This window comes from Oncorhynchus keta, chromosome 25, assembly GCF_023373465.1.
Source record: "Oncorhynchus keta strain PuntledgeMale-10-30-2019 chromosome 25, Oket_V2, whole genome shotgun sequence".
NCBI classification, from domain to species: domain Eukaryota; kingdom Metazoa; phylum Chordata; class Actinopteri; order Salmoniformes; family Salmonidae; genus Oncorhynchus; species Oncorhynchus keta.
In genome coordinates, this window is record NC_068445.1 from 23073581 (window position 1) to 23097617 (window position 24037).

Here is a 24037-nt window from a genome sequence, read left to right on the forward strand (position 1 = left end):
CTTGAATTGAATTGAATTGACACTCCATTTATAGTAGTTCAGCTGTGCCCCCTACTGGTTTTGTAAGGGTCTGCAATGTGTAGGGACTGGAAATTGCCTGTTAACTGGTTTACCTGAATTGACATTGTCTGATTTAGTTGTAGTACATTTAGTAAATTGCATGATTTTCATCTATTCAAGGAAAAGGAAATTCACCATTATGAATAGTAATTTCAGAAGTTATTCAACAGTATCTGCTTGGATAGTGGTTTCTGACAGGTCTCAAATTAATAGAAACCAATTGAACGTACAATCAGTACATTTTTTATCCCAGTCAATTTTTACAGTAACATTCCTGGCTAGATTTTTGACGGTAGGTAGCCTACCAGTGTTAAGTTTGAAAGACGTCACGACTACTGTTACCTGGATCTCTGATTGGTTCAGAGACTCTATCCGGGTACTGAGCTGGAACGAGCTAAAGGTACCAATATGGCGGAGGTAAGAGGGAAAACAGGGGAGAAGCATCAGATTTTAAATCGATGTTTAGAAAATGTGTGTTGCTAACTTTCTATTTAAATGTAATCGATTACATAGATTAAGTTGTTTTTGTTCAATATTTGTGGTTTTGTGTCAAAATTGCCGCAAATATCCCTCTAAAATATGTTTGAATGTATACACCGATCCTTCACGACAAGGCCTGTTCGCTCTCAGCTGCTTTGCTAAGGTCTACCGGGCAGACTCAAACGCCAATTTGATGTGGGAAGAAAAATAAATAGAGTTGATTTACAATTAATTGCGATTGTGTTTTTCGGTTCTTGTGTAAAAACAAAAACATCGTGAATTGTTCACAGTTTTAGGTTACCGTGTACGAGGCAAAACAATAATTGTTTTTTTTAATTGTCAATAAGGTTAGCTTTAACGCTAATTTCAGAGCATTGGCTGTACACAAAACTGGATATAGGGCCTTGATGTTATTTTGCGTGCCACATCCAAATGGTATCATATTGCTACTTAATATTACAATTCTATAACATTAAATAAGCAGCTGTGCGTTCGGTATGTGTTTTCAGGTTGCGGAAAAATGCATATTTTTATTTATTTATCCTGGTGGATATTATAGACAATGTCTGCTGTAAAAATAACAGTTTGTTTGAACGAAAATGTTCGAAAGTGTAACAGTAATATTCACAGATTCAAAATTGCTTAATTGGTGCTATTATATTTTTGTTCTTCTGAACAGGCTTCCTTCGGGAGTTCGAGCCCAGGTAATGTCGGAATAATTTTATATTACATTTACATTTACATACATAAGTCATTTAGCAGACATATTCAGTTAATGTTTTGATACCATGTAGCTAAATACATTTATAAAATATTTATTAAGGAAGTAATTATTGTAAATGATTTAATTGTGCTGTGGGCGCGCCAATGGTATTGACAAGCAGTGCCCGTTTTGTTAAGAGTATCTCAATTTATTTGTGGTTGTCCTTGTAAAGGTGCCTTTAAACCGCATTCTAAAATAGTTTTCGCCCACAGTTGGCTCTTTGTCGTCGGAAGATCATGACTTCGATCCGTCAGCCGAGATGCTAGTTCATGAATATGACGATGAGAGGACTTTGGAGGAGGAAGAGTCATTTGAGGGCGAGAAAAACTTCAACTCAGAGATAGCCGATCTAGAGAAGGTTGGTTGGCTATAGCTACAGATTGTAACACCAGATAATGTGATTTAACCCAACTTTTTTTTACCATTATACTGGTAGTTACAGGTGTGACTATACAAAACATCAGCAGAGATGAACTAACCTTGTATTAGCGATTGGTGGAAACAGGAGTCTCGTAAAATGGATGCATCCAGTTGCACGGGGTCCGTTTGATTTGAGAAAATGCTCTGATATTAAAATAATGTTGTTCATTAAGTTAACCAACAATGTCTACGTCGCCACCTTGTCTATTTCAAGTCTTCTCTCATTAATTGAGACAGGTGTGTCCACCCCCAAAGTGCTGCATGGTACACATCTTTTTCCCATGAAATCACATTATCTGGTTTTACAATCTGTAGCTAGATTGGCTAATAATATAAATTAATATACTGGTTCCTTTCTTCTAGACAGGCATTGTAGTTGTAATTTTTATTGGAATATTTTTTAATTCTGTCTATGCTTGAATTACCACTTCCCTACTTCAATTAATAAAATGTTATAGGCTGGGGGGGAAGCATAATGTATACATGACTATGTTCTATGTTATTATGGAAACAGACACTGTGTCATGGAACTTTTTGTCTAACCATTCTTCACATAGCAGACATGAAATATCATGATTTTGATTGTAGAGACATGGTCTAATAGGATTTCTATTTGTTGTAACAGGAGGGGAACATGCCCTTGGAGGAACTGCTGGCCATCTACCGCTACGAGGCGTCTGTCAGTACGGCTGCAGGATCCAGCATGGACAGCTCTTCTGGGGAGCTGACGGATGAACTGCCAGACATGACTTTGGACAAGGTGAGCAAAATTCAGATTTGGTAAAGGGAATATTAATATATTTAAAAAATGTCACCGTGTACTGTATAGACAAATTTGTGGATATTGAAAGAGGTTTTCAGTCAAATGTATTTGTTATATCATCAGTAGGCCATCTATCCCAACTATTATTATTATTACGTTATGTGTCTTACTTTTGTATTACCTCCAAGGTGTGGTTACGACAGATATGAAGCAAAACAAACTTGGAATTTTTAGGGTCAATTGATCCTTGGCGGCTTACCTTCTAACGTTACAAATGGTGATTGTGTTCTTCCACAGGAGGAGATTGCTAAAGACCTGCTGTCAGGAGACTATGAGGAGGAGACCCAGTCCTCCGCTGATGACCTTACTCCTTCAGTCACTTCCCACGAGGCCACTGACTTCTTCCCCAGAACACTCAGATGTAAGGCAATTCACTTCAATTGCAACTTTATTAGGACACCTCAGAGGTAAATAAGACATTGTCAGAGCTCAAGAGAGACCAATTACAAAACACAGATTCATATAGTGCTTTATAGTGTGAAAGTTATGAGTAACTGCAATATTTTATTTATTAAAGCTGCAATATAACTTTTTGGGCGACCCAACCAAATTCACAGAAATCTTATGTATTTATTTATTTAATATCCAAAACATACAATATACTTTCAGTGAAGCAGCTCAACAACTACATCATACCAGTCATCCAACAGACTCCCATTCAGAGCGACACACAGAAGCATCCAGGGTCAATGCTTGGATGGGCACATTGACTGATCTCCCACCAGGCCAAAAATCGTGAACCCAACCCCTCCAAGACCCCCCCCACAGTTCCCCAATAGCTCCCCCTCAACCATTTGAACCAAGAGAATGAACTAATGAGAGAAAAAGAAAGACAGAAGAAAACAGCAAACAACAATGCAAAAAAAGTATTAAATAAATAAATTTCAAACAAAGGACATCGAGGACAACTAAAATCATAACAGCAATGCCAAATGTGTATGTTTGTGTGCATGTCTGGCACTATTACGTGTATGTGTGTGTTCTTGTATGTGTTTATTTGAATGAGTGTGCGTATATGCATGTGTACAAACACCTGCATGGCATCAGCCTCAGGCAAACCGGCATTAGTTGTAAAAACACTGTCCCTCTGTGTCATTCAAACAATTTTCATTATGTTTATTTTTTAAATGTTGCTTATTTTTGTTGTCATTCTCATTGAATGCAAGTCTAAGAAACGGTAGATATGTTCTATGTGAGCTATTTCTATGCTTCCTGTTATGTTTTGCGTCTTTTACTTTCGGTTTTGTACACAAGTTTCAAACAGCTGAAAATTCAATATTTTTGCTTATGGAAAATATATTTCACAGTGGTTTCGATGGTACAATGATTATCTACACTATACTTGCTTGTTTTGTCACACAAATTGAAATTAGGCAAACCATTCTAATTTTAGCAACCAGAAAATGTCAATGCGATTTCTGCGTAGTGCATCTACTGTGAAGTGCAGGTGTCATTATTATTTTTTTACATTTTGATATATTTTTTGAATTTTTACCCCTTTTTCTCCCCATTTTCGTGGTATCCAATTGTTGTAGTAGCTACTAGCTACTATCTTGTCTCATCGCTACAACTCCCGTACGAGCTCGGGAGAGACGAAGGTTGAAAGTGATGCGTCCTCCGATACACAACCCAACCAGCCGTACTGCTTCTTAACACCGCGCACATCCAACCCGGAAGCCAGCCGCACCAATGTGCTGGAGGAAACACCGTGTACCTGGCAACCTTGGTTAGCGCTCACTGCGCCCAGCCCGCCACAGGAGTCGCTGGTGCGCGATGAGACAAGGACATCCCTACCGACCAAGCCCTCCCTAACCCGGACGACGCTAGGCCAATTGTGCGTCGCCCCACGGACCTCCCGGTCGCGGCCGGTTACGATAGAGCCTGGGCGCGAACCCAGGGACTCTGATGGCACAGCTGGCGCTGCAGTACAGCGCCCTTAACCACTACGCCCAGGTGTCATTATTAACAAAAGCACAGTAACTTATTTATCTTGTGCTTTGTCAGCATTTATCCCCTCCCAAACATTCATACCATCTTTTAATATGATCTTATCTTGTTCATGTGATGAGTTGATAAGCACAGGATGCCATTCGGATAGCAATAATTCTAATGGGGAGTGCCCTTTCTGTCTTTGCATTGTCAGCTAACACTATCTACGACGGTGATAAGGAGTCGGAGTGTGAGGAGGATGGGCCAAGCCCTGAGGACTCCAGAAAGGTAAGAATCCTGTCCTTTTAAAGGTGACTTTATTTGAAGGGGATACAAGATTAGGTTTCCCATAAGCACTAATTGGAGGTCAGTTATTTTACTTTCCAATGGTTACAGTTATTTAGTGACCTTATTTTGGTTAACTGAACCTAGACCTGCATTTGAAAACATGGTGCTGCATGTTCTGTTTTGAGCGGTAAGTCTGTTTGTATTTCACAGGAAATAATGGTGGGATCGCAGCACCAAGCAGAGGTCCCCACTCACCTCTGTCACTATGGTGTTGATGAGAAGGGTGAGTGGAGGTTTTCTTACGAGGTTAACCCATAAACATATTGTCAAAGTTGCATTTGACAGTCAGATATTTAGAAGTGTTTCCAAGTGTAATATTGCATAGTGTCTAACATTGTGAGTGTCATCTGCCATTTTCGTACAGTATACGAAGATGACGACCAGTTGCTATGGACCCCGGACGTGTTGTCAGAGAGTAAGGTCAGGGACTTCCTGTGTGAGGAGTTGTCATGGGCAACTGACGAGAGGACAAGAAGTGACACGGCAGGAGCTCATGTGAAAGACAATGAGCAGGTCAGTCATCACTTTAAGACTCACTGGATTTCATAACATTAGATATGCTCCTGCTGCCATCACAGAGTTCACCTATTCCTCTGTCGTCTCCCTGTAGGCTCTGTATGAGCTTGTGAAATGCAACTACAATACCCACAAAGCATTGGAGCGGTATTGCAGTAATGTGAAATCCTCAAAGGGTAAGTTACCATTTTGAATGATTAGTAGACTCATAAATGTCACTCTATTGTGAGGGAAAATGACTCCTTGTGATTTTTACAGAGGAATCCCCACCGTGGTCTGAAGATGAATGCAGAAACTTTGAACATGCACTACAGATATACGATAAGAATTTTCACCTCATACAGAAACACAAGGTGGGACTCTCTCTGTTACTGATAAAAGGGTGGAGAAATTATCATAATGTTGAAAGCTTCTGTAAGGATATGGACACTTTTTATGAAGCCTTTCTTTAAAAAGACTTTGACACTAACTTCCTGTGTTGTAGAACCTTTCTCTTTATCATGTATTTCTGCCCTTCATCAGGTGAAGACACGGACGGTAGCTGAATGTGTGGCCTTTTACTACATGTGGAAGAAGTCGGAGCGCTTTGATTTCTTCGTCCAGCAGAACCGCTTTGGCAAAAAGAAGTATAGCAGCTATCCTGGCGTAACGTAAGTGATCGTTCATTCTGTTCAACAGTAGTAACTGAGGTCTGAATTCATTGCCAAATGTATGTAGACAGAGTTCTCTCTGAATATGATAACCTGTATTTGCAGATTTTATTTTATTGTGCTTGCAACTACATGAAAGGGGTGGCTCATGGTTATTAAAGGAGAATGTGTCTATGGCTGAGTGTGTTAACCTCGTGTGTCTTCCCTCTGCCTGCAGGGACCTGATGGATCGGCTGGTGGACGAGGCGGAGGGCCTTGCAGTAGACAGCTCCTCCTCTGTTTGCTCAGGTGGAGGAGGAGGAGGGGTGAGGATGGAGCCCACCACAGAGCAGCAGCTCAGCCTGCTCAACTCCATCACTGCCAGCGACCTCACAGGTTAGTCAACAGGGTCTCAGATGTTCCACACTGCATGTAGCACAAACTGACCCCATCATCCTTGACAGGGTAACTATATTTTTCACAAGCCTAACTTCAGATCTGGTATTCAGTATGAATCTACAGTACACATATTATATACAACTTTATACAATAAGTCCTAAAAACAATACATATGAAATCCACAGATAACCAAGTAGTTTATATACGTGTCCCCCTCCCTCAGCCCTGAGTAACAGCGTGGCCACAGTGTGCAGCCCAGCGGAGGTGAGCTGCCTGGACTCGTACAGTTTCCCCCCTCTGGAGAGCCTCCACCGGGGGTCCCTGGCCCACGATGAGACCCTGGGCTTTCCATCCAACGGAGGGGACCCCAACTGTCTCAACATGCTGGATGCTGGCTTCTACCACTCGGACCTGGGCCAGCTGGGTGGGGTGTGCGGGGCCAAGGAATGTGAGCGGCCCTCTAAGAGGCTCAAGTTGGCACTGCCCGACTCCTTCATCAACGATGCTTCTGTGGGAAACCTCGGAGTGGACTTTGAGGGGCGGCGGAAAATGACACACCACCGTATCACTGGCACCAAGATGGCAGTGTCCGTCACAGACTTTGGGAGTTTGGCGGGGAGCCCAACAGACTTATGGGAGCAAACACACGGCATCACGCACAGCACAGCACGGCGCTCCAGTCAGTGTGACCTCCCGCCGCCCCGCCCCCAGAGTTCCACCTTTAAAACCACCCTCCCATGTGTACATAAGACTCACTCACTGGAGAATTAGATTTGTATTTAATAATTATATATATGAATATACATTTATTTCATTTGTGAAATATGACATCAGTGATGTCTTTATCGTATAGAACTAAAAATCTTGATTTCTCAAGAGTTTATATAGCCATTTATTTTCTCTGGTCCTGAGATGTTTAATGTCCGTGTTTGTGTACAGTGGGGTCCGGCCCAAGGCTGCGGATAGACAGTTGTTTGTCCCCCCAAGTTATCCTGTCACTCATATTCAGCTGCCAAAACATCTTTGTTCTGGTTTCATATGTAGTTTGTTCATTGTTAAAGTGGTACTTTTGATTGGATATCAGTGTTTACAGGTAATTATAGTATCCAGGCTTGGGCAAATGTTATTTAGTCTGAGATGAGCCTGGGGTTTGTATTTAATGCAACAACACTCATTGTTGTCGAGGCGTTGTAGGTTATAACTCGTCATAACCTCCCTCTCTGCCTTATTTTTTTTTCTCCTGTGGAAGCTTATTTTGTACTCAACCTGCTTTTTTCAGACCTTAACAGTCCAAAGTGGCCAAACCGGAGGAGAATGTTCTAGAAATGTAACAGTATATTATATGATAATTTATCATTGTTCAATCTCGTGAGTCGTGACAGGTCGAGACAGATTCAGCCTTATAGTCTCTAAATTTAAAACTAACACCCCAATAAGCAGAGCAGCTCCATCAGATTGTCTGAAACGTTTCCTTAAAAACGTATTGCCCCAGAAATTAGTCTATCATGAAAATATTTTACTTTATGAAGGAAAATGTTTTTTGGATTGGTACAGGTGTTGCTTTAAGATGTCATGTGTTCAGTTACAGTAATGTATATAGTTTCTACCCTATACTCTTGGCACAATACAAATCTATTTGGTCCAGGCAAGTTGTGCTGTTTGCATGTTTATCATGGAGTTCGTTGAGCTTGACCACTCGGTAAAAAAAAAGAAAAGAGCAAAACAAATGATTTGAAATTGTATTGCAACTAAAACAGCTGCGTAAGATTGTTAGAAGTATTATTTCCTTATTTAAAGCCACTTTCATGTAACTTCCACAGTACGGACGGGAGGATGCCTTTTATTATCCGGTCTATAAATTAATGTCCAGTTGCAGTCTAACAGCCTACTTCTTTTTCTCTTGACTGAACTAATTGTGAATTGTTGATTGTCGTGGAGTCATCACTGTGTTAATGAGTGCAGTAATAGTGTTTACTTAATTTAACTATGCATTGTGAGTTGGATAATTAGTTCGTTTTGGGGGTATTTAATTCTGAATGTCAGACACAAGTCCATAGATTTTTACATAAAGATGTACCATCCAATAATTCACTATCCTGAGTGTGTCCTGAGTTATCTAGTCGCTATTTCTATGGCAAACATTGGAGTTGGCTGTTTGTTCACCTTGCATTGTTTCCCCAAATGTGGACAGTTTCATGTAAATAATTAGCTAATAGCCTTGAAAATGTCTTCATTGACAAACTTGTGAATCTGGGTTGATACAAAGACTTTAAATTGTATTCCTTGTAAAAGGGCAATGTGTAGATATGTACAGACATTACATGTTCTTACATTTTACTGATGGACTTTGTTTGGATACTTTGGGGGGACAATGCATGCTAGCTGTGTGACAGTTCTTGAAAATGTACCACAAAACGGCTTTACCTAAGACTTATTAATATATTATTCAATGTCGCATTTTGTGTTCTGAAGTCTGCAATCATACGTACAAATCCCATTTTGTTTCTGTTTTATCATTTTATTTCCACATTGCTGTCTTTGTCTTGGTGATAAAGGGATTGCTTCTGTAGTCCCTATCTTGAGAGATGGGTCTAGTCCAGAATCAAGCCCTTGTCCCTATCCCTTAGGTACTTGCATAGATCTGGTATGGTTGGATAAATATAACCAAAAATGGTATACCATATTGCTTATACCCATCAAATACTTACAGATGCATCAAGTGCCTAGGGAGATGTACCAAATGATTGTTGCTCACCATCATACAAAGTGCAGATGCAGTGGGTGTGTCCAGGTGCTCTCTAACTTTAGAAGTGCAGGGATATATTTTTCACCCAATGGTTTGTACAAAGACTTGGAAATACTGTCTGAATGTAAAGGCCATTGACTAGTAGATTAATATTTAGATTTTACAACCCTGTGCTGAAATCTCGTGATTTCATTGAGACTTGTGTGTAAGAAAGCACTAAACTAATTCCTTTTATATTTTGTATTGTGTTTTGAAGATAAGGGGGGGGGGTGACTATAGCAGATATATATATATATAAAATCTAGTTCTGTGAATAAAACCTGCAAAACGTATATCCAGAAATAGACAATCAACACATTTACAATCAAATGTTAAGAAAATCTTTATTGTTTATAAGAATTGTACATAGACACTGAATTGTTTTTTTTCTTTTGGTTTTAAGCATTTTGTATTTTCTGTTCTTTAATACATGGTGTATGGATCCAGAAAAATCTGGAAAATGTCTCAAGACTCCTGCTTTGACTTGTGTGACAGCACAATTGTGATTTTTGTGGTGTTCCCTAAAATGTGTTACCCGTCTCCAACTTCTTCACTGACATCACTATGGTGGGTCTAAACGTTATAGTTGTCCCCCACAATCGGGACGGGGACTGTGGATCTCTGTCTGTTCATACGTTAGTCACATGGGATATCTCAGACAGCAAAGGCATGATTTTGAAGAAACATCGGTGAATGATCTGTCATTCCATAGAGATCCAGCATTTACAAAATTACACTGATTGGCCAGATGGTGGTGCTATAAAAGACTGGAAATACCAACTTTGAAAGGTCACACCCCTCACCTTGTTTCACCTAAAACATGAAAGTTGGTACATATATCCCCTCTCACAAGGAACACATTTGCCTTAGGTCTGCCGTGATGGACTTTCTGCCATTTAGAATTTTGTCAAATGAACCCTGCTCTTCTGGTACCGAATGACCGATCTGCATGAAACTGTGGCATCTATGGACAAAGGTCTCAATGCAATATTTTCCAGACTAGTACCAATAAACATTCACGTGGGTGTGGTCAAGAACATAAATACATATAAATCAGTTAAGGGTATTTGCATTGTAACACAGTTTGGTAAGTGTTTAAAACACTTTCAAGACATCGACCACACAGTGGCACTATAACAGACATGTTTATATCTTTTGATCTGTTTGACTCGTGTACTGAAATTTGGCACACATGCTCAGGGAAATGAGTCTAGCTAAGCCACGTGATATCGCAGACATTTTGATAAAAGTTCAGTGAATGATGCTCTTGCCATAAAGAGACGTCTTTTACAAAATTACACTGATTGGCCCAAGGACGACATGTTTACTGTGTGTTCCCGAAGAAAACTACATTATAGCGGGGTTTGGCATAATGTATCTCGGGTTCTGTAGTAGTCACATCGTGTCTGGCATTGTTAATCAATTTGTACTTTTCTAACAGTACTAAGAATGTGTTAGTATTACTTAAAGTTTTGAAATCAAAATGTACTTTGAGCGCAGTATACTATATTATGCCTAGTTTAGTAGGTTAAACAACGATGCAAAATCTGAATACAAAATCATTCTATTCTGTGGCTGTATGAAATAGTAAACATAACGCGAATTAGGCTACCTGCCGTTGGACTAGTAACCGAAAGGTTGCAAGATCGAATCCCCGAGCTGACAAGGTAAAAATATGTCGTTCTGCCCCTGAACAAGGCAGTTAACCCATAGTTCCTAGGCCGTCATTGAAAATAAGAATTTGTTCCTAACTGACTTGCCTAGTTAAATAAATGTAAAAATAATAATAATTCTGCGATGACATTACTTCATTTTTGTAATTTACCTCCGTGATAAAATGGTAACAACCATTACTGTAGTTAGATGTGTTGAAAAAGATTCCAGGATATGTCCTTTTATTTGATTAACAACTCATTACACAATATACAAAGTATCTTACAAAACAGTATACCAACTAATACAGACAAACTTTATACACAGGGGTATAAACATATTTTTTTAAATACAAAAGGCTTTACAGGGATTTAGGGTTTGTTTTGCTTGACCATTTTTCAGATTATGCAACATTTAAATAAAATGTAAATTCAATACATTTTGTCCACAATCCGGATTTGGGCGAGTGCTCGGCTCGTTCTCGATGCAGTGTGCTGTTGAAATCTACGACCACTAGGAGAAATGCGGTGAAAAGAGTGTCCATGTTTACAACCGAACTTTCTGGTTACATTGAAGAGGATCGATTAAAGTCCCCAGGGCCCGTGTAGGCGTGTTTCGGTTGGAAATCGATTGCATTCGATTTGGAACCGGGGTGTGAGCCAGGTGCCCCTTTCAAAAGCCACAACCCTTTCAGAGCAAGGGGAACAACTACTTCAAGGTCTCAGAGCGAGTGACGTCACCGATCGAAACATTATTAGTGTGCACCCCGCTAACTAGCTAGTCATTTCACACCGGTTACACACAGATTACCGTTCGATTTGAGAATTGCCCTCCTCCCCGTTTTTTCCCGTTGATGTAAAACGGGCCCGGTGCCCCGCGGCTGAACATAATCGAATCCGCCCATTGTAACAACGTTGGATACAATGCGAACGCTGCAGTTTCATTGGTTTATCATTACAGAAAGGCGTGGTTAAATCTAGTTTATTCTGTTGATTATGAAAGGTCAAATGGTGGTTGAAACATATGACATTGCAGTAGGTTTTGGCATATGAAAAGGTGAGAAATTGGCTATCTAACATTAAGAATGGCCGGCGCACGCGCCCTCGGCTTCAAGGGATGTCTGAAGATTGGAGGCTCTCAAATAACAAATCTGCTTAATGCAAAAGATTTCTTCCTTTTCGATTGCGATGGCGTGATATGGCACGGAGAAGAGGCAATAACTGGTGCCCCTAAGGTGGTGAGTTCTTTGATCAAACACGGCAAACACGTGTTTTTCGTTACAAACAATTGCACTAGGCCACGTAAGAATTACGTGAACAAGTTCTACCGTCTGGGCTTTACTGATGTTATACAAGAGCAGATATTCAGCTCCTCGTATTGTTCGGCGCTTTACCTGAGAGATGTCGCTAAGGTGCAAGGTAAGGTGTTTGTCATCGGCGGAGAGGGAGTGCGTAATGAACTGTTGCAGGCTGGCATTTCTTTCGTTGGTGACGAAGACGCGCCGGACGGCACTATATTTAACTGCGCATTGGCCTCGGATGTCAAAGCGGTCCTCGTTGGACATGATGACAAGTTTACCTTCCTTAAATTGGCCAAAGCCTCCTGCTATTTGCGGGATCCAGAGTGTCTGTTTTTGGCCACTGATGTGGACCCCTGGCACCCGCTGCAAGATGGAAGGATATTGCCAGGTATGGTACCGATGCTGTGCACTAACCTAGCTAGTAAACTAATTGACTGGTGTGCGTGTGGAAGAGGGGAACAGAGCTAGAGGAAAATAATAATATGTACACTATTTCCAACCCCCATCTCTCTCTCAGGTTCTGGGTGTCTGACAGCAGCGCTGGAAGTGGCCACAGGTCGGAAGGCTATGGTGATAGGCAAGCCCAGCCCCTTCATGTTTGAGTGCATCTCCAGCCAGTTCAGAGTTGACCCAGCCCAGTGCCTGATGGTGGGTGACCGCCTGGAGACAGACATGCTGTTTGGGGCCAACTGTGGCCTGGATACCATGCTTACACTCACAGGGATCTCTCAGATGAAGACAGCCCAGGAGTACAGAGACAGTGATCACTCCACAAATCAGAGCTTTGTACCGAACTATGTAGTGGATACCATTGCTGACTTCTTACCTGCTTTTGAGGACTGACTTTGTGTTTCAGATGGTGGTATTGTCGGTTCACCAGTGTTGAGTGACTCTGCTGTTATAACTGTCTTATAACTGACTGTTCAAAATATTACTAAGTTTAAGAAAAACATTTGTAGGATCAGGAGTGAAATGTTACTTCTTTATTCCAGTATTGGTTGTAAGAACTACTCATCCCAGGTAAAGCCGTTTGTTAACATTGAAGGTTCTAGCAATCAGGTCTCAATGTTGACATTTTTGGCAGTGCGTGTAGGCCTACTGTAAATATTCCAATGCATTTTTGATGTGTATAGTGGTGTAAACGTGATGTGGTCTGTGTTTCAGATATCCCTTATTGGTTTTAGAACATGTGAAGATCCATATTTCTGAATGGCCTGTGACCGTTGCAGACTTACCACATTGATATGAGGCAATCAATGCACAAATAGTATTGGAGAAACACTGAAAACATTTGAAAAAAAGCCTTGAGATGACTGTCTTTTCAATGTATTATGATCTTGTAAGTCATTTAATACAACTGGTGCCAGTAGAACTATCCCTGTTGTGAACTCCTTTTCTGGAAGACTGAAATGTGAGATTTGACATTCATAGACTATTTCCCTTGGGTGTGGTGTTTGACATGTATTGTCAGATCCAATAAATGTATATTTTATGATATCTGTACGCTCCTGTCTCAATGAATCATTCTCTAAATACTCAACACCAGACAAAACCAAGTTAATGTTCTAACATGTATAAGTTACGGTCCATTGTTTACTCACTGTGGCACAAATGCCATCTTAAATATAAAGATCACAGGCAATTTCACAGTAATCATTTTAATCATTATTGTCCAATATCAAACAAAATCCATTCACTTCCATTATGTATCCTACTTGCTTTGTACCCGAACAAACTTGCACCAGATTAATCCATGTTAATCTGGGCCATGAGAAATGAGCCCTTCATTTTCTTGGCGTAATTCAGTCTGGTCCTTGTCATAGAAATATGCAACAATCGACAATGTAGTGTAGGGATGGGATAACGGTCTGGTCAATGGTACACAGATGTACTGTTGATGCGAACATTAACCTTCAAGGTTTGAATTAAGTGAAGGTGTAAAATAGTGAGCACTAAATGAGGTGGGTTCTGAACAAATAGTATAATTTGAAGATTTACTGTAATGGATTTTCTTCTAAAATAAAACAATTAAAATGTACCCCCCATTGAAATTAAGGTAGAATCAAGCAAAAAATATCTACAGTCACATCTTTAAAAATAAACTTTATATATACAATTTCAACATGAATAAAATCTTTATTCTGCATGATGTGTAATGAGGTGTTGCAGCAGGTCCTCTTGTTGAAGAACAAAATTAGGCAAAGAAACTGATTTCCACCTTGGTTGCATTCACTGAGTCACTCAAGTTCACTCTGGTCCACCACGCTGAAAAATAAACCAGAAGAAGAGTGGTTAGTGAGATCTTAACTGTATTACAACACTAAGGTAACAGTTAATGCACTTTGTGTACCCGGGATGCCTTCTGTAACACTACGGGCTGAATTCAAAGCACATATCATACCCATGAGTGTAGCCGTATGTTACCACCTGTTACTTTTTAAAATCAACAATACCACACAATTACAGCACTTCAGTGCCACAGATATGCATTAACCTGAATATAGTCCATCTCTTCTGCTTCCAGTGCTCTCCTGCGGTATCTTTGGGGGAGTTCCTTCACTGTGGCCAAGCTGTCTGGGGTTCCAGGGAGCCGAGTGAGAGGTCCAGGGGGTCTTGATAACGGCAGCGGCACTACAAGTGGAGGTGGACTAGGAGAGCTGACTGCTAATGTTTTAAGAGCCTCTTGGACTGAAACAGAGGAAATGGTTGTTTGTTTTTAAACAATATTAATGTAGCTTTTAAAATCAGTGACTTTGTTTTAAACATCCTTTGTGTTTTATGTTATTTTACTTTTATTGCTTCGATTAGCACATTCATAGCACTGTTTCTATAATGAAATTGGAAAGGACTAAAATAACCTTTTCCTAAATTACACAGTCGTTGACTCAAAAAAAAAATGGAAAATCAAGTCAGTGTTTCCCCTTTTATTTGAAAAGAACCTCATAACAATACCCAGGTTGGCCAACATAATGTCAAACTAACAGAGGACAAATGTTTTTAATGCGGTGAGCTACAAAGTAATGTTACAATAGAACATTGTTTGACGCAATTCATACTGCCTATCATGTTCAAGTTAATGCAACTAATCAACATGCAACAAACACATTGATATGCAATAGGCTACATGTTGACGAACAAAGCATAATTGCATACAGTAGCAGTGTCCCTGAACAGTCAAAGGGTGGAATGTCCTCTTCCATAGGGTTAGCACTATGCATGGACAAAGAGAAAACAATAGCTAGTGCAACATCAAACTGACAAGTTGCTACTCACCATTCGGCCTGGGTACCCCCTCTCTGTTGGGAAACTTGATTAGTGGAGCATGAGGTTTCACAGCCTGAAAGGTAGTCAAATGAAACCAGACAAATTAAAATCAACCACTTAAATTAAAAGTAGTTGTTATGACACACATGTCTTTTGCAGCCAGCCAGTCCTATATACTGTTTAATGTTATGATGTGAAAACAATGCCATATTGTATTGTAGGCCTACACATGTTTATCATTTACTTTGAATAAACTGCATACTGGGAAGCTGCATGGAGATAACTAGCCAGCTAGCTACTGGACAAAATAAATGAGCTAGCTAGAGTAAACACTTCGACAGGAAGAACTACTGTCAACTACTACTGATTAATGAACTTGCTATGTATAGCCTTATTTCAACACCAAACCACATAAATCATGTTACACTTATGCCAGTTAGAGTGGAGCTAGTTAGTCAACTTTCATCTATATACTAGCTAACTACATGCTAACATTTTGGAATTTCATGCAGACCAACAAGGGCATTAGCACGAGTAGTTTGCTCGTTAGCTTTGGGGATGCACAGCAATAACATAAATGTGGCTGGTTTCTGACCTTGAAACCGTAACGTCTTACATTAACTAGTCAACGTTTAAATGTACTCACTTGAGTGACAATAGTTGTTGCAGAGCGATAAATTACCCAGTTAGACAAGCGTACCTGTACAAACCGCCCAACAGTCGCCATTTTGCTACTGACTTTGCCCCCCATGACCTCACGGGTCTTCTTCCGGTTGAAAACAATTCGCAGTTCCTAAGAAGTACCAGAGTATTTGTCATGTGAAAATAACCAAGTCCACTGTATGGAAACCATAGGTTGAGAACAACGGTATGGATGGGATGTGATGCGAATGTGAGCTGTCAAAAAGATAACTGGGACACCGGCGGATAACACCGTCACATTCAGAGTCAAATACAGAATAAAACATCTATGTACGGGCTCCAAACCCTTCATAATTTCTTACCTATGTATAGATGCAGTCAGCTGAAAATAGGCTTTATTATTCGAAATAACAGTAAACGTTCAGGTCAGTTTCTCATGCCATTACTGTCAAACGTGACTTTTGCTTGTACCAACTTGATTTCTAAGAATAACACAAGGAAAATCCTCTTAATCGATCAAAATGCTGGTAGCAGACAAATTCCATCAACCACATTGAGCTACGTAGGGTCCATTGAAAATTAACATTGTTTTATACGTCCAAATAATCACTATAGAGTATAAGCAATGACAACCGCGGTTAGCAAAAGAAAATAACCTACCGGTACCTTAATTTTACTCCGCCTATAAAAAAGCCGGGGGATACTGAAGAATTACTTGGTCACGTGGTTAGTCTTAATTTCCTGGCGGTATATTCAATATTGCACCAAGAGCGTATCATCGAGTCGAATTTTAAATAGACGTGACGTTTAACCAATGGAAATATTGTTACGGAAATTGTTAAAATGACTTGTCCAATAGGATTAAACTTCTCACTTCAGTTGAGAAGAAATGTTGTATTGGTTTGCAAGTTAACTGCTAAAGGGAATCCATACATTGTTTGTGTATTGAAAACTAAGAAAAGGGTACGTATTATATAAACGTCTGTATTATATATTATATTTCAGTTAGTGTTAATGAATTAGTTGCTTTCAAGTTCTTACCCGACATTCCTGTCATTTAGCTGGCTAGCTAACTTTAGCTGGGGTTGTCTGCTTGCCTTTATCTAAGTCGTTCACTGATCATCACTGGTTTCACTGACTTAGATGGAAAAGTAATTACAGAGTTAAACAATTACAGAAAATCATAGCTAAATGTCCTTTCCTTGAGTTGATTGTTATTCTCTATGGTTCTCTTGACGTTGGCGGTGAACACACCGACTGACACTATTTAATTTTCCAGGCAATAATTGAACATGGAGTCCTTGGATAGACTGGAGAACCTCGCCTCAAGTCTTGAGACCATGGCATTGAATGGTTTTCAGGCTACTACGGTTGACAATGGACAGAAGGACAGCTCACCTGCAGAGATGCTAAGGTTTCTCCACAATTCTTAACTATAGATCATTCAATCATTCTGCAATACTTTCAGATGAATATGTATCATTCAGAATGACCATTTAACCAACCCATCTGTCATAGAGTATGTAATACAGGTAACTGCCAAAATAATAGAAACAGTAAACGAGGGATGCAAAGTATACTGAATCAGGTGCTTCCATCCAGGTGGGGTTTCTTCGGGAAACGTGCCTCAATGAAGGGATGGGATAGCCCCTGTACTTCAGCATGAGGACGAAAAGGGCAGTTTTCCTGGAAAATTAGCAGTATTTTCTATCTTCTCAATGGAGCAGTGTGGATAAAGGTACAATTTTGAGCACAGTGGCATATCCCATCCCTGCATTGAGGTACTCTTTCCCGACCAATATCTCGTGCCGGCTCCATGGTTTCTTAATGTAACCATGACTGCTTTACGATCTCAATGCAGCTCGGAATGGTTGGTATCTTCTGGCAAGGTGCAATTGAAGCTGTTCTGGCTTGTGGAGGCCCAACGCCATATTAAGATACTTTATGTTGGTGTTTCCTTTATTTTGGCAGTTACCTATGAATATAGCTGACACTTCTTAACAAGACTTGTTATTAAATTCTACATTCATGAGTGTTTCTCCCTTCAGGATGAAAGAACAGATGTCAAATCAATGTTTTGAGATGGCAGTGAAGCTCCAAGCAGGTAAATTACATTACCTTTATTACTGAATTGGGTATGCTGATATACTACGTGACAATAAGGCTGTAATTATTTAGCAATTTCAAATGTTCTTTATCAGGAAAAAGCAAAAGATCTTCTTGCAGTGCATCTGATGCTGAGAAAGACTTGTGAGTGTCTTTAGTTTGCAATATCGTCTCATGTAGGCCTATCCATAACCAAACGGAATATTTTCTCAATTCATATTTTGAAAATGTGGATTTCTTTGTCTCTGGGTAATCCACAGGCTGGATTATGCAAATACTTTAGAGGAAGCAAAAATCATTCATTTTAACAAGACATTGGCCTTACACAGGTAACTATCACATTTCTGTATTGATATGTAAAGTAATGGTCTTTCAATCCATTAATTACTAGTGCATTAGTTATGATAATAGTCATGTGTTGCTTGCAAACCCTTTAAGTATAAGTTTGGAGCATCAGTTCCATTTGGACAGTCTACATTTTTTATTGTTTTTACTGATTATACATTGTGTTGTATTTGTCAGGATGCAGGTGTGGCATGCCATCTCTGAGAAGCTGAAACAGAGTGATCCAGAGGCTGTGTAAGTCCAACAGGAGCAGATTGTAACAGCCTGTTTGTGTCCCAAATGGCACCCAATTCCCTATATAGTCCACTACTGCTTACCAGAGCCATATTTACTATATAGGAAATAGGGTGCCAGGAAATAGACCCTGTCTTATTGGTAGCAGTTCCTCCTAAACTGGCCTTGAGAATAAAAATATTATTAACACTACCATTGATATACTTTGGGATTGATTTTAATTTGTTTGTAAAAATGTCAATTACACAAACCACCAATAGTTGTTTCCCTATCGACATTGTCATTACACTTTACCTGCCTATACTGTACATAACTAATTTGACCAATTTAAAAACATGTAACTATATATTTTTAGCACTACTTGATGTGGTGTGGGGCCTGTGTATTTTTATTCCAGAGCAATGAGGGGACTGACCAGTTGTAGCCTAGACCTTTGTTCAAAGATAAAGACACTTCAGCAGGTGGGTGCATCTGTTTTTTAATATGGTTGGAAGTTTTCAACAATCTGATGGTGTGATTGTTATCCAACCGTTTTATAAATGAGAACAGAATGTTTACTGTTTTCATCAGAAAAACGGTGCAGTCATTGGCTTGGCTCTGCTGTGGTGTCACCAATTGTTGCAGATTTATGGAATGCTCTTTCTGACCTCTTGTTTGCTTTGTCAAAAGGAATCATGTGAGCTGCAGAACCAAATCACAGATGTTAAAAAGCAGAGGCTAGGTATTACATCACCCACACTTACTGCTTTACCAAGGATGTATAGGAATGTTCAAATGTATTTTTTGAACCTACTCTTATGAGGGTGTAAGAATTCACAACATTTTAATGAAGATTAACAATCACTTCTTCAGTGAATGTTTTCGTACTTTGCCTTGTAGTTCAGGAGGATAAGTGACATGAATAAAATAAAATCCCTCAAGCATATTTTATTCTTTGACATATGTTTTATTTATTTTTCTGCAGATCTAAAGCGTCTCACTCATGAGAAGATGAAGGAGATGGATGAACTGAAGAGGAAGAGGGAGCACCCAGAGGCAGAGAAGTATAGAAATGTCCTGCAGAAAGGCCAGTCTCATTTGGAGAAGTACCAGAAGATGGCCACAATCACACAGAATGTCCTGCGGGTAAATTGCACTCTATCTTTAAGAATACAGCTCTTTATTCTTAGGGTGTGTCCCAATAATATCTAATTTCTTTTGAAGTGTGCACTTGATTACTTCGTCTCACAAATCTGAAAGCTTTGGACTCGTATGAATGTCCATGATATTTCTTGTGCCAGTCATTTCCTTCCAAATCAGTAAAGGGATGTGGGGAAGGAGATGTAATTGGGACAGAGCCTTGGTGCCAAGAGGATGGTAGCATTTTACCTGTTCTGTTAATAATGTCAGAACTCATGATGCTATGTTGTTTTTTTTCTCCAGGGGATCATCATTGCCAGTAAAGTGAACTGGAGAGACGACCCCAAATTGAGAGACATCTCCATGACGCTGGAGGACATTCCCATCTCTGAGGAATGAGCTTTCCGCATGGAAGGGAAACATTTCTGTGACATTGTTTATGTGTATAATATGTTCAGTTATCAAGGGAGAGGGGGGAGAGGGATAACATTAACTGATGTTAAGAGCACTTGGTAAAGTGCATAATACACTGCAGCAGAGATGGACATCTTTTTGTAATAAACCATTAGTTGTTTTTACAATAAAAAGCATATTTGTATTGACCATGTGTTTTTATGAATAAAACTGCTGTTCACCAGTTTTGAAATGTAGTAAATGTTTTAGTGAAAGGATGGGAAAGAAATTTGATGCATGATGAAACCACAAGTGTATGGCTCTTACCAGTAGATGGCGGTACGCACCAATCGGCAAAGGTTTCTACCATTCTAACCACTGCAGCACATTTCCTGCAGACGTCATAAGTCAGGATATTTCGGTTATTTGCACGTGTCGAATTTTTTTTGTTGCGACGAACAATTTTTGTGTAATTCGTTTTTCTTTGAGAGTGCCTCAAAGTCGATTGAAAAATGCCAAAAGTAAGGGTAGAAAAGAAAACCAGACAACACCAACAGGTTAAAAACCAAGGTTTGTTTCAGCTGTTTTTAGTATCTAGCAGCTAACGTTAGCAGTGGCTTAGTGCGAGTCGGAGCTAGCCAGTTGCAGATACGTTTTTAACAAACGTTAGCTAGTCAGGCTTATGGCTATATATATAGGCTAGAAAGAAGACACTCATTATTGATCTGGCGTGATTTATTTAACCATGCGTTCATTGTAAAATAAGAATTTGTTCTTACCTGACTTGCGTAGTTGAATTAAAAACAACTTTATGTAAATATATTCTAGGGGTCATGTTCAACACTGGCCTTGGTCAACACATCTTGAAAAACCCACTGGTAGTCAATGGAATCATTGAAAAGGTAATGTACTGGTTGTAACCACTTTGTTTACCATTGGTAAAGGTCAAGGATCACAACCACCCCTTCTACAATTTTCATAAGCATGCAAAGAAATGCCTTCACATTTTCAAGCAGCTGTACCCTCTCTGGTCAATATTACATGATATTGATAGGAAGGCTCACTGACATGTTCCGATTCCGATATCCATGTTGGCAGGCTGCTCTCAGGCCGACAGATGTGGTGTTGGAGGTGGGACCTGGCACAGGAAACATGACTGTCAAACTGCTTGAGAAAGCCAAAAAGGTGAGAGATTCGTTCTTACTGTCAGTGAATGTTTGTAGCGAAAGGCTTATTTGAAGCTTCTGGTACTTACTGTTGCTTTCATCTTCCCGTTGTCTGAAGGTAGTGGCCTGTGAGTTGGACGGTAGGCTGGTTGCTGAGCTCCAGAAGAGAGTGCAGTGCACGTGAGTACTTGCCATAACTTAGCTACTGTGATACATTTACAATTCCTTAAAAGGGGAGTATAAGTTGAAACTGTGATAGTGACATCTGTGTTCATTGTCTGTAATAGGCCTATGCAAACTAAACTACAGATCTTAGTGGGGGATGTCCTGAAAACAGAGCTGCCTTTCTTTGATGTCTGTGTTGCCAATTTACCTTACCAGGTAAAACTCATCACCCTCAGTAACCAACACTTACCCAGTTCAGTTGCATAATTCTGACAATAATACATACCTACAGAAACATGTTTCATTGTTGTTTTGCAGATTTCATCACCTTTTGTCTTCAAGTTACTTCTGCACAGGCCTTTCTTTAGGTAAGAGACAAGAGAAGCTGGCCGGTTCCAGAGCTGCAAAACTCCCCTGATACTGTCAGACTTTTCCCCCCCTCATCCATTAGTACACTTGGGGGCCAAATGTGAACCTCAAACAGGCATTGGTAGACCAGACTGTTGTGTAAATCATGCATTATTATCAATGTGGGGCAGCAGGGTAGCCTAGTGGTTAGTGCGTTGGACTAGTAACCGAAAGGTTCCAAGTTCGAATCCCAGAGCTGACAAGGTCCAAATCTGTCGTTCTGCCCCTGAACTGGCAGTTAACCCACTGAAAATAAGAATTTGTTCTTAACTGACTTGCCTAGTTAAATAAAGGTCAAATAAAAAAAAAGTGAGATATTTAGGGACATTTGAGTGATGTGCATGGATCTCAAGTTGGGATTTGGCCAAATCAAAGTGTATTTGTCATATGCACAGGATACAGTGTAGTGTACACAGTACAATGACTTGCTTACTCGCAAGCTCTCCTCATAAACAGTGCAACAACTTAAACAACAGCTAAAACCGTTTGATTTGGTGTCTTGTCAGATGTGCAGTGCTGATGTTCCAGAGAGAGTTTGCCATGCGTCTGGTTGCCAAGCCTGGAGACAAGCTGTACTGCAGGCTATCCATCAACACTCAGCTGCTGGCTCGAGTAGACCACCTCATGAAGGTCAGTGGGATCTCTTGCTTGCGTCCCAAATGGGCTCTGGTCAAAAGTAGTGCATCATATAGGGAATAGGATTCCATGTACATTTTGGGACAGAACCATTGACTCAGCCATGAAACTGACATTGTGCATGCGGACTATTGTGTTTCTCAGCTATGTTTCATTCTTGCTTCATTCTTAATTCTCATTTCTCTCTTGCTCAGGTGGGGAAGAATAACTTCCGTCCTCCTCCTAAAGTGGAGTCGAGTGTTGTCAGAATAGAGCCTAAGAACCCACCACCTCCTGTTAACTTCCAGGTAAGTGTTAGTTCTGTGAAGGTGATTGGTTCACTGTCACCTACATGGGAAAGATAGGAGTTTAAATGTTCTGCTGCACAGTAGGTCTTGTGATCAGGTTTGTAATCTTGCCTCCAACAGGAATGGGATGGTCTCGTCAGAATTGCATTTGTGAGGAAAAACAAAACCCTCAACGCAGGTTTCAAGTGAGTACCAAAACAAAGCATATTCAAATTGTTCTTGGTCATATCCTGTCAGCCTCAAATGGTTGTGTGACAAGCTATAGCCTGAAGATGGTTCTTTCCAGGTCCACTGCAGTTGAGCAGCTGTTGGAGAAGAACTACAGGATTCACTGTTCAGTACACAACGTGGTAAGCACACACATGCCAATATTCCACTTATGCAGTCTATATTTTCACATTCTGGATGTGGTTGGGTGATTTATTACTAGTTAACGAGTCATTACATTTGTTTGTTTCTGGAACAGGAAATCCCAGCAGACTTCAGCATCACCAAGAAGATTGAGAGTGTTTTGCAGGAGGCTGAGTTTAGTGAGAAGCGAGCCAGGAGCATGGACATAGATGACTTCATGGTGTAAGTGGAGCTGGACTATTCTTATGTTTGCAGTTTTTTTTCTCCTTTAATGTTTTTTTTTTTTGAGATTCTTCATGTCATCTGTCTTCTATCCAGACTTCTCCACGCTTTCAACTCTGCTGGGATCCACTTTTCCTAACTGGACAGCTGAGGACTTTGTGCAGGAGCGCAATATGGTGGAAACATATCCAGTTGTCAAACCTCCAGTGTTCTTTAAAGAACAGAAACTGGAAGCTTTTATGGATTGAGATCACATCCAAGAGTCATGTGATTGTTTGGATGATAACTACTTTCACTGGCTGGAGGAATGCAGCACGACACCTCAGACTCATGGACTACCTTCATCATGCCTTTTATAAGAACATGAAAGCTGGTGATAAGTGAAATGGTTTGTTTTGCTGAAATGTACATATTTACTAAGCGGACACAGGTATAGTTGATGTTCATACATAAAACAGGTGACACAAGTACCTGTTGAGATGTGTTCTATGGTCAGCCCTACAGTATGTGCTTGGTTGTCATGGATAGGTTGAAAAATATACTTTGTCAGATGTCTGACTCATGGTTGTTGTGTGAGGAGCCCTGAGCCAATCT

At 40.1% G+C, this 24037-nt stretch overlaps 5 protein-coding genes across 9 annotated transcripts; 4 read left to right on the top strand and 1 right to left on the bottom strand.

Moving 5' to 3' along the window:
- Positions 1 to 344: 344 nt before the first annotated feature.
- Positions 345 to 9604, top strand: mier3b (mesoderm induction early response 1, family member 3 b). 2 transcript variants are annotated; one of them, XM_035736256.2, is made up of 13 exons: positions 345 to 477; positions 1220 to 1244; positions 1516 to 1661; positions 2349 to 2483; positions 2784 to 2907; positions 4690 to 4763; positions 4974 to 5046; positions 5188 to 5336; positions 5434 to 5515; positions 5598 to 5692; positions 5862 to 5989; positions 6207 to 6364; positions 6591 to 9604. In XM_035736256.2, exons 1-13 carry the CDS (start codon positions 469 to 471, stop codon positions 7136 to 7138), a joined length of 1746 nt encoding a protein of 581 aa, XP_035592149.1. In that variant the 5' UTR covers positions 345 to 468; the 3' UTR covers positions 7139 to 9604. The 2 variants fall into 2 exon arrangements, with proteins under 2 accessions (XP_035592149.1, XP_035592150.1); XM_035736257.2 differs by lacking the exon at positions 345 to 477 and adding an exon at positions 507 to 531.
- Positions 9605 to 11279: 1675 nt separating this feature from the next.
- LOC118358430 (chronophin-like) lies at positions 11280 to 13608 on the top strand. Its single transcript, XM_035736258.2, has 2 exons — positions 11280 to 12493; positions 12623 to 13608. Exons 1-2 carry the CDS (start codon positions 11890 to 11892, stop codon positions 12946 to 12948), a joined length of 930 nt encoding a protein of 309 aa, XP_035592151.1. The 5' UTR covers positions 11280 to 11889; the 3' UTR covers positions 12949 to 13608.
- Positions 13609 to 14191: 583 nt separating this feature from the next.
- mrps36 (mitochondrial ribosomal protein S36) lies at positions 14192 to 16694 on the bottom strand. Of its 3 annotated transcripts, none has more exons than XM_035736265.2 (5): positions 16374 to 16694; positions 16070 to 16162; positions 15379 to 15442; positions 14600 to 14793; positions 14192 to 14370 (listed from the first exon to the last, which is right to left on the bottom strand). In XM_035736265.2, exons 2-5 carry the CDS (start codon positions 16118 to 16120, stop codon positions 14353 to 14355), a joined length of 327 nt encoding a protein of 108 aa, XP_035592158.1. In that variant the 5' UTR covers positions 16121 to 16162; positions 16374 to 16694; the 3' UTR covers positions 14192 to 14352. The 3 variants fall into 3 exon arrangements, with proteins under 3 accessions (XP_035592158.1, XP_035592157.1, XP_035592156.1); XM_035736264.2 differs by having other exon boundaries at positions 16672 to 16693; XM_035736263.2 differs by having other exon boundaries at positions 16016 to 16162; positions 16374 to 16652.
- Positions 16695 to 16818: 124 nt separating this feature from the next.
- Positions 16819 to 20452, top strand: cenph (centromere protein H). 2 transcript variants are annotated; one of them, XM_035736262.2, is made up of 11 exons: positions 16840 to 16974; positions 17073 to 17162; positions 17291 to 17425; positions 18060 to 18115; positions 18213 to 18261; positions 18378 to 18446; positions 18640 to 18696; positions 19094 to 19157; positions 19366 to 19417; positions 19661 to 19821; positions 20119 to 20452. In XM_035736262.2, the coding sequence occupies exons 3-11, from the start codon at positions 17304 to 17306 to the stop codon at positions 20212 to 20214; spliced, it is 726 nt and encodes a 241-aa protein (XP_035592155.1). In that variant the 5' UTR covers positions 16840 to 16974; positions 17073 to 17162; positions 17291 to 17303; the 3' UTR covers positions 20215 to 20452. The 2 variants fall into 2 exon arrangements, with proteins under 2 accessions (XP_035592154.1, XP_035592155.1); XM_035736261.1 differs by lacking the exon at positions 17073 to 17162 and having other exon boundaries at positions 16819 to 16974.
- Positions 20453 to 20586: 134 nt separating this feature from the next.
- On the top strand, positions 20587 to 24001 carry dimt1l (DIM1 dimethyladenosine transferase 1-like (S. cerevisiae)). The gene is made up of 12 exons (XM_035736260.2): positions 20587 to 20778; positions 21037 to 21110; positions 21307 to 21393; positions 21493 to 21554; positions 21662 to 21755; positions 21858 to 21907; positions 22454 to 22577; positions 22778 to 22870; positions 22991 to 23055; positions 23157 to 23220; positions 23337 to 23443; positions 23540 to 24001. Exons 1-12 carry the CDS (start codon positions 20721 to 20723, stop codon positions 23580 to 23582), a joined length of 921 nt encoding a protein of 306 aa, XP_035592153.1. The 5' UTR covers positions 20587 to 20720; the 3' UTR covers positions 23583 to 24001.
- The last annotated feature ends 36 nt before the right edge of the window (positions 24002 to 24037 follow it).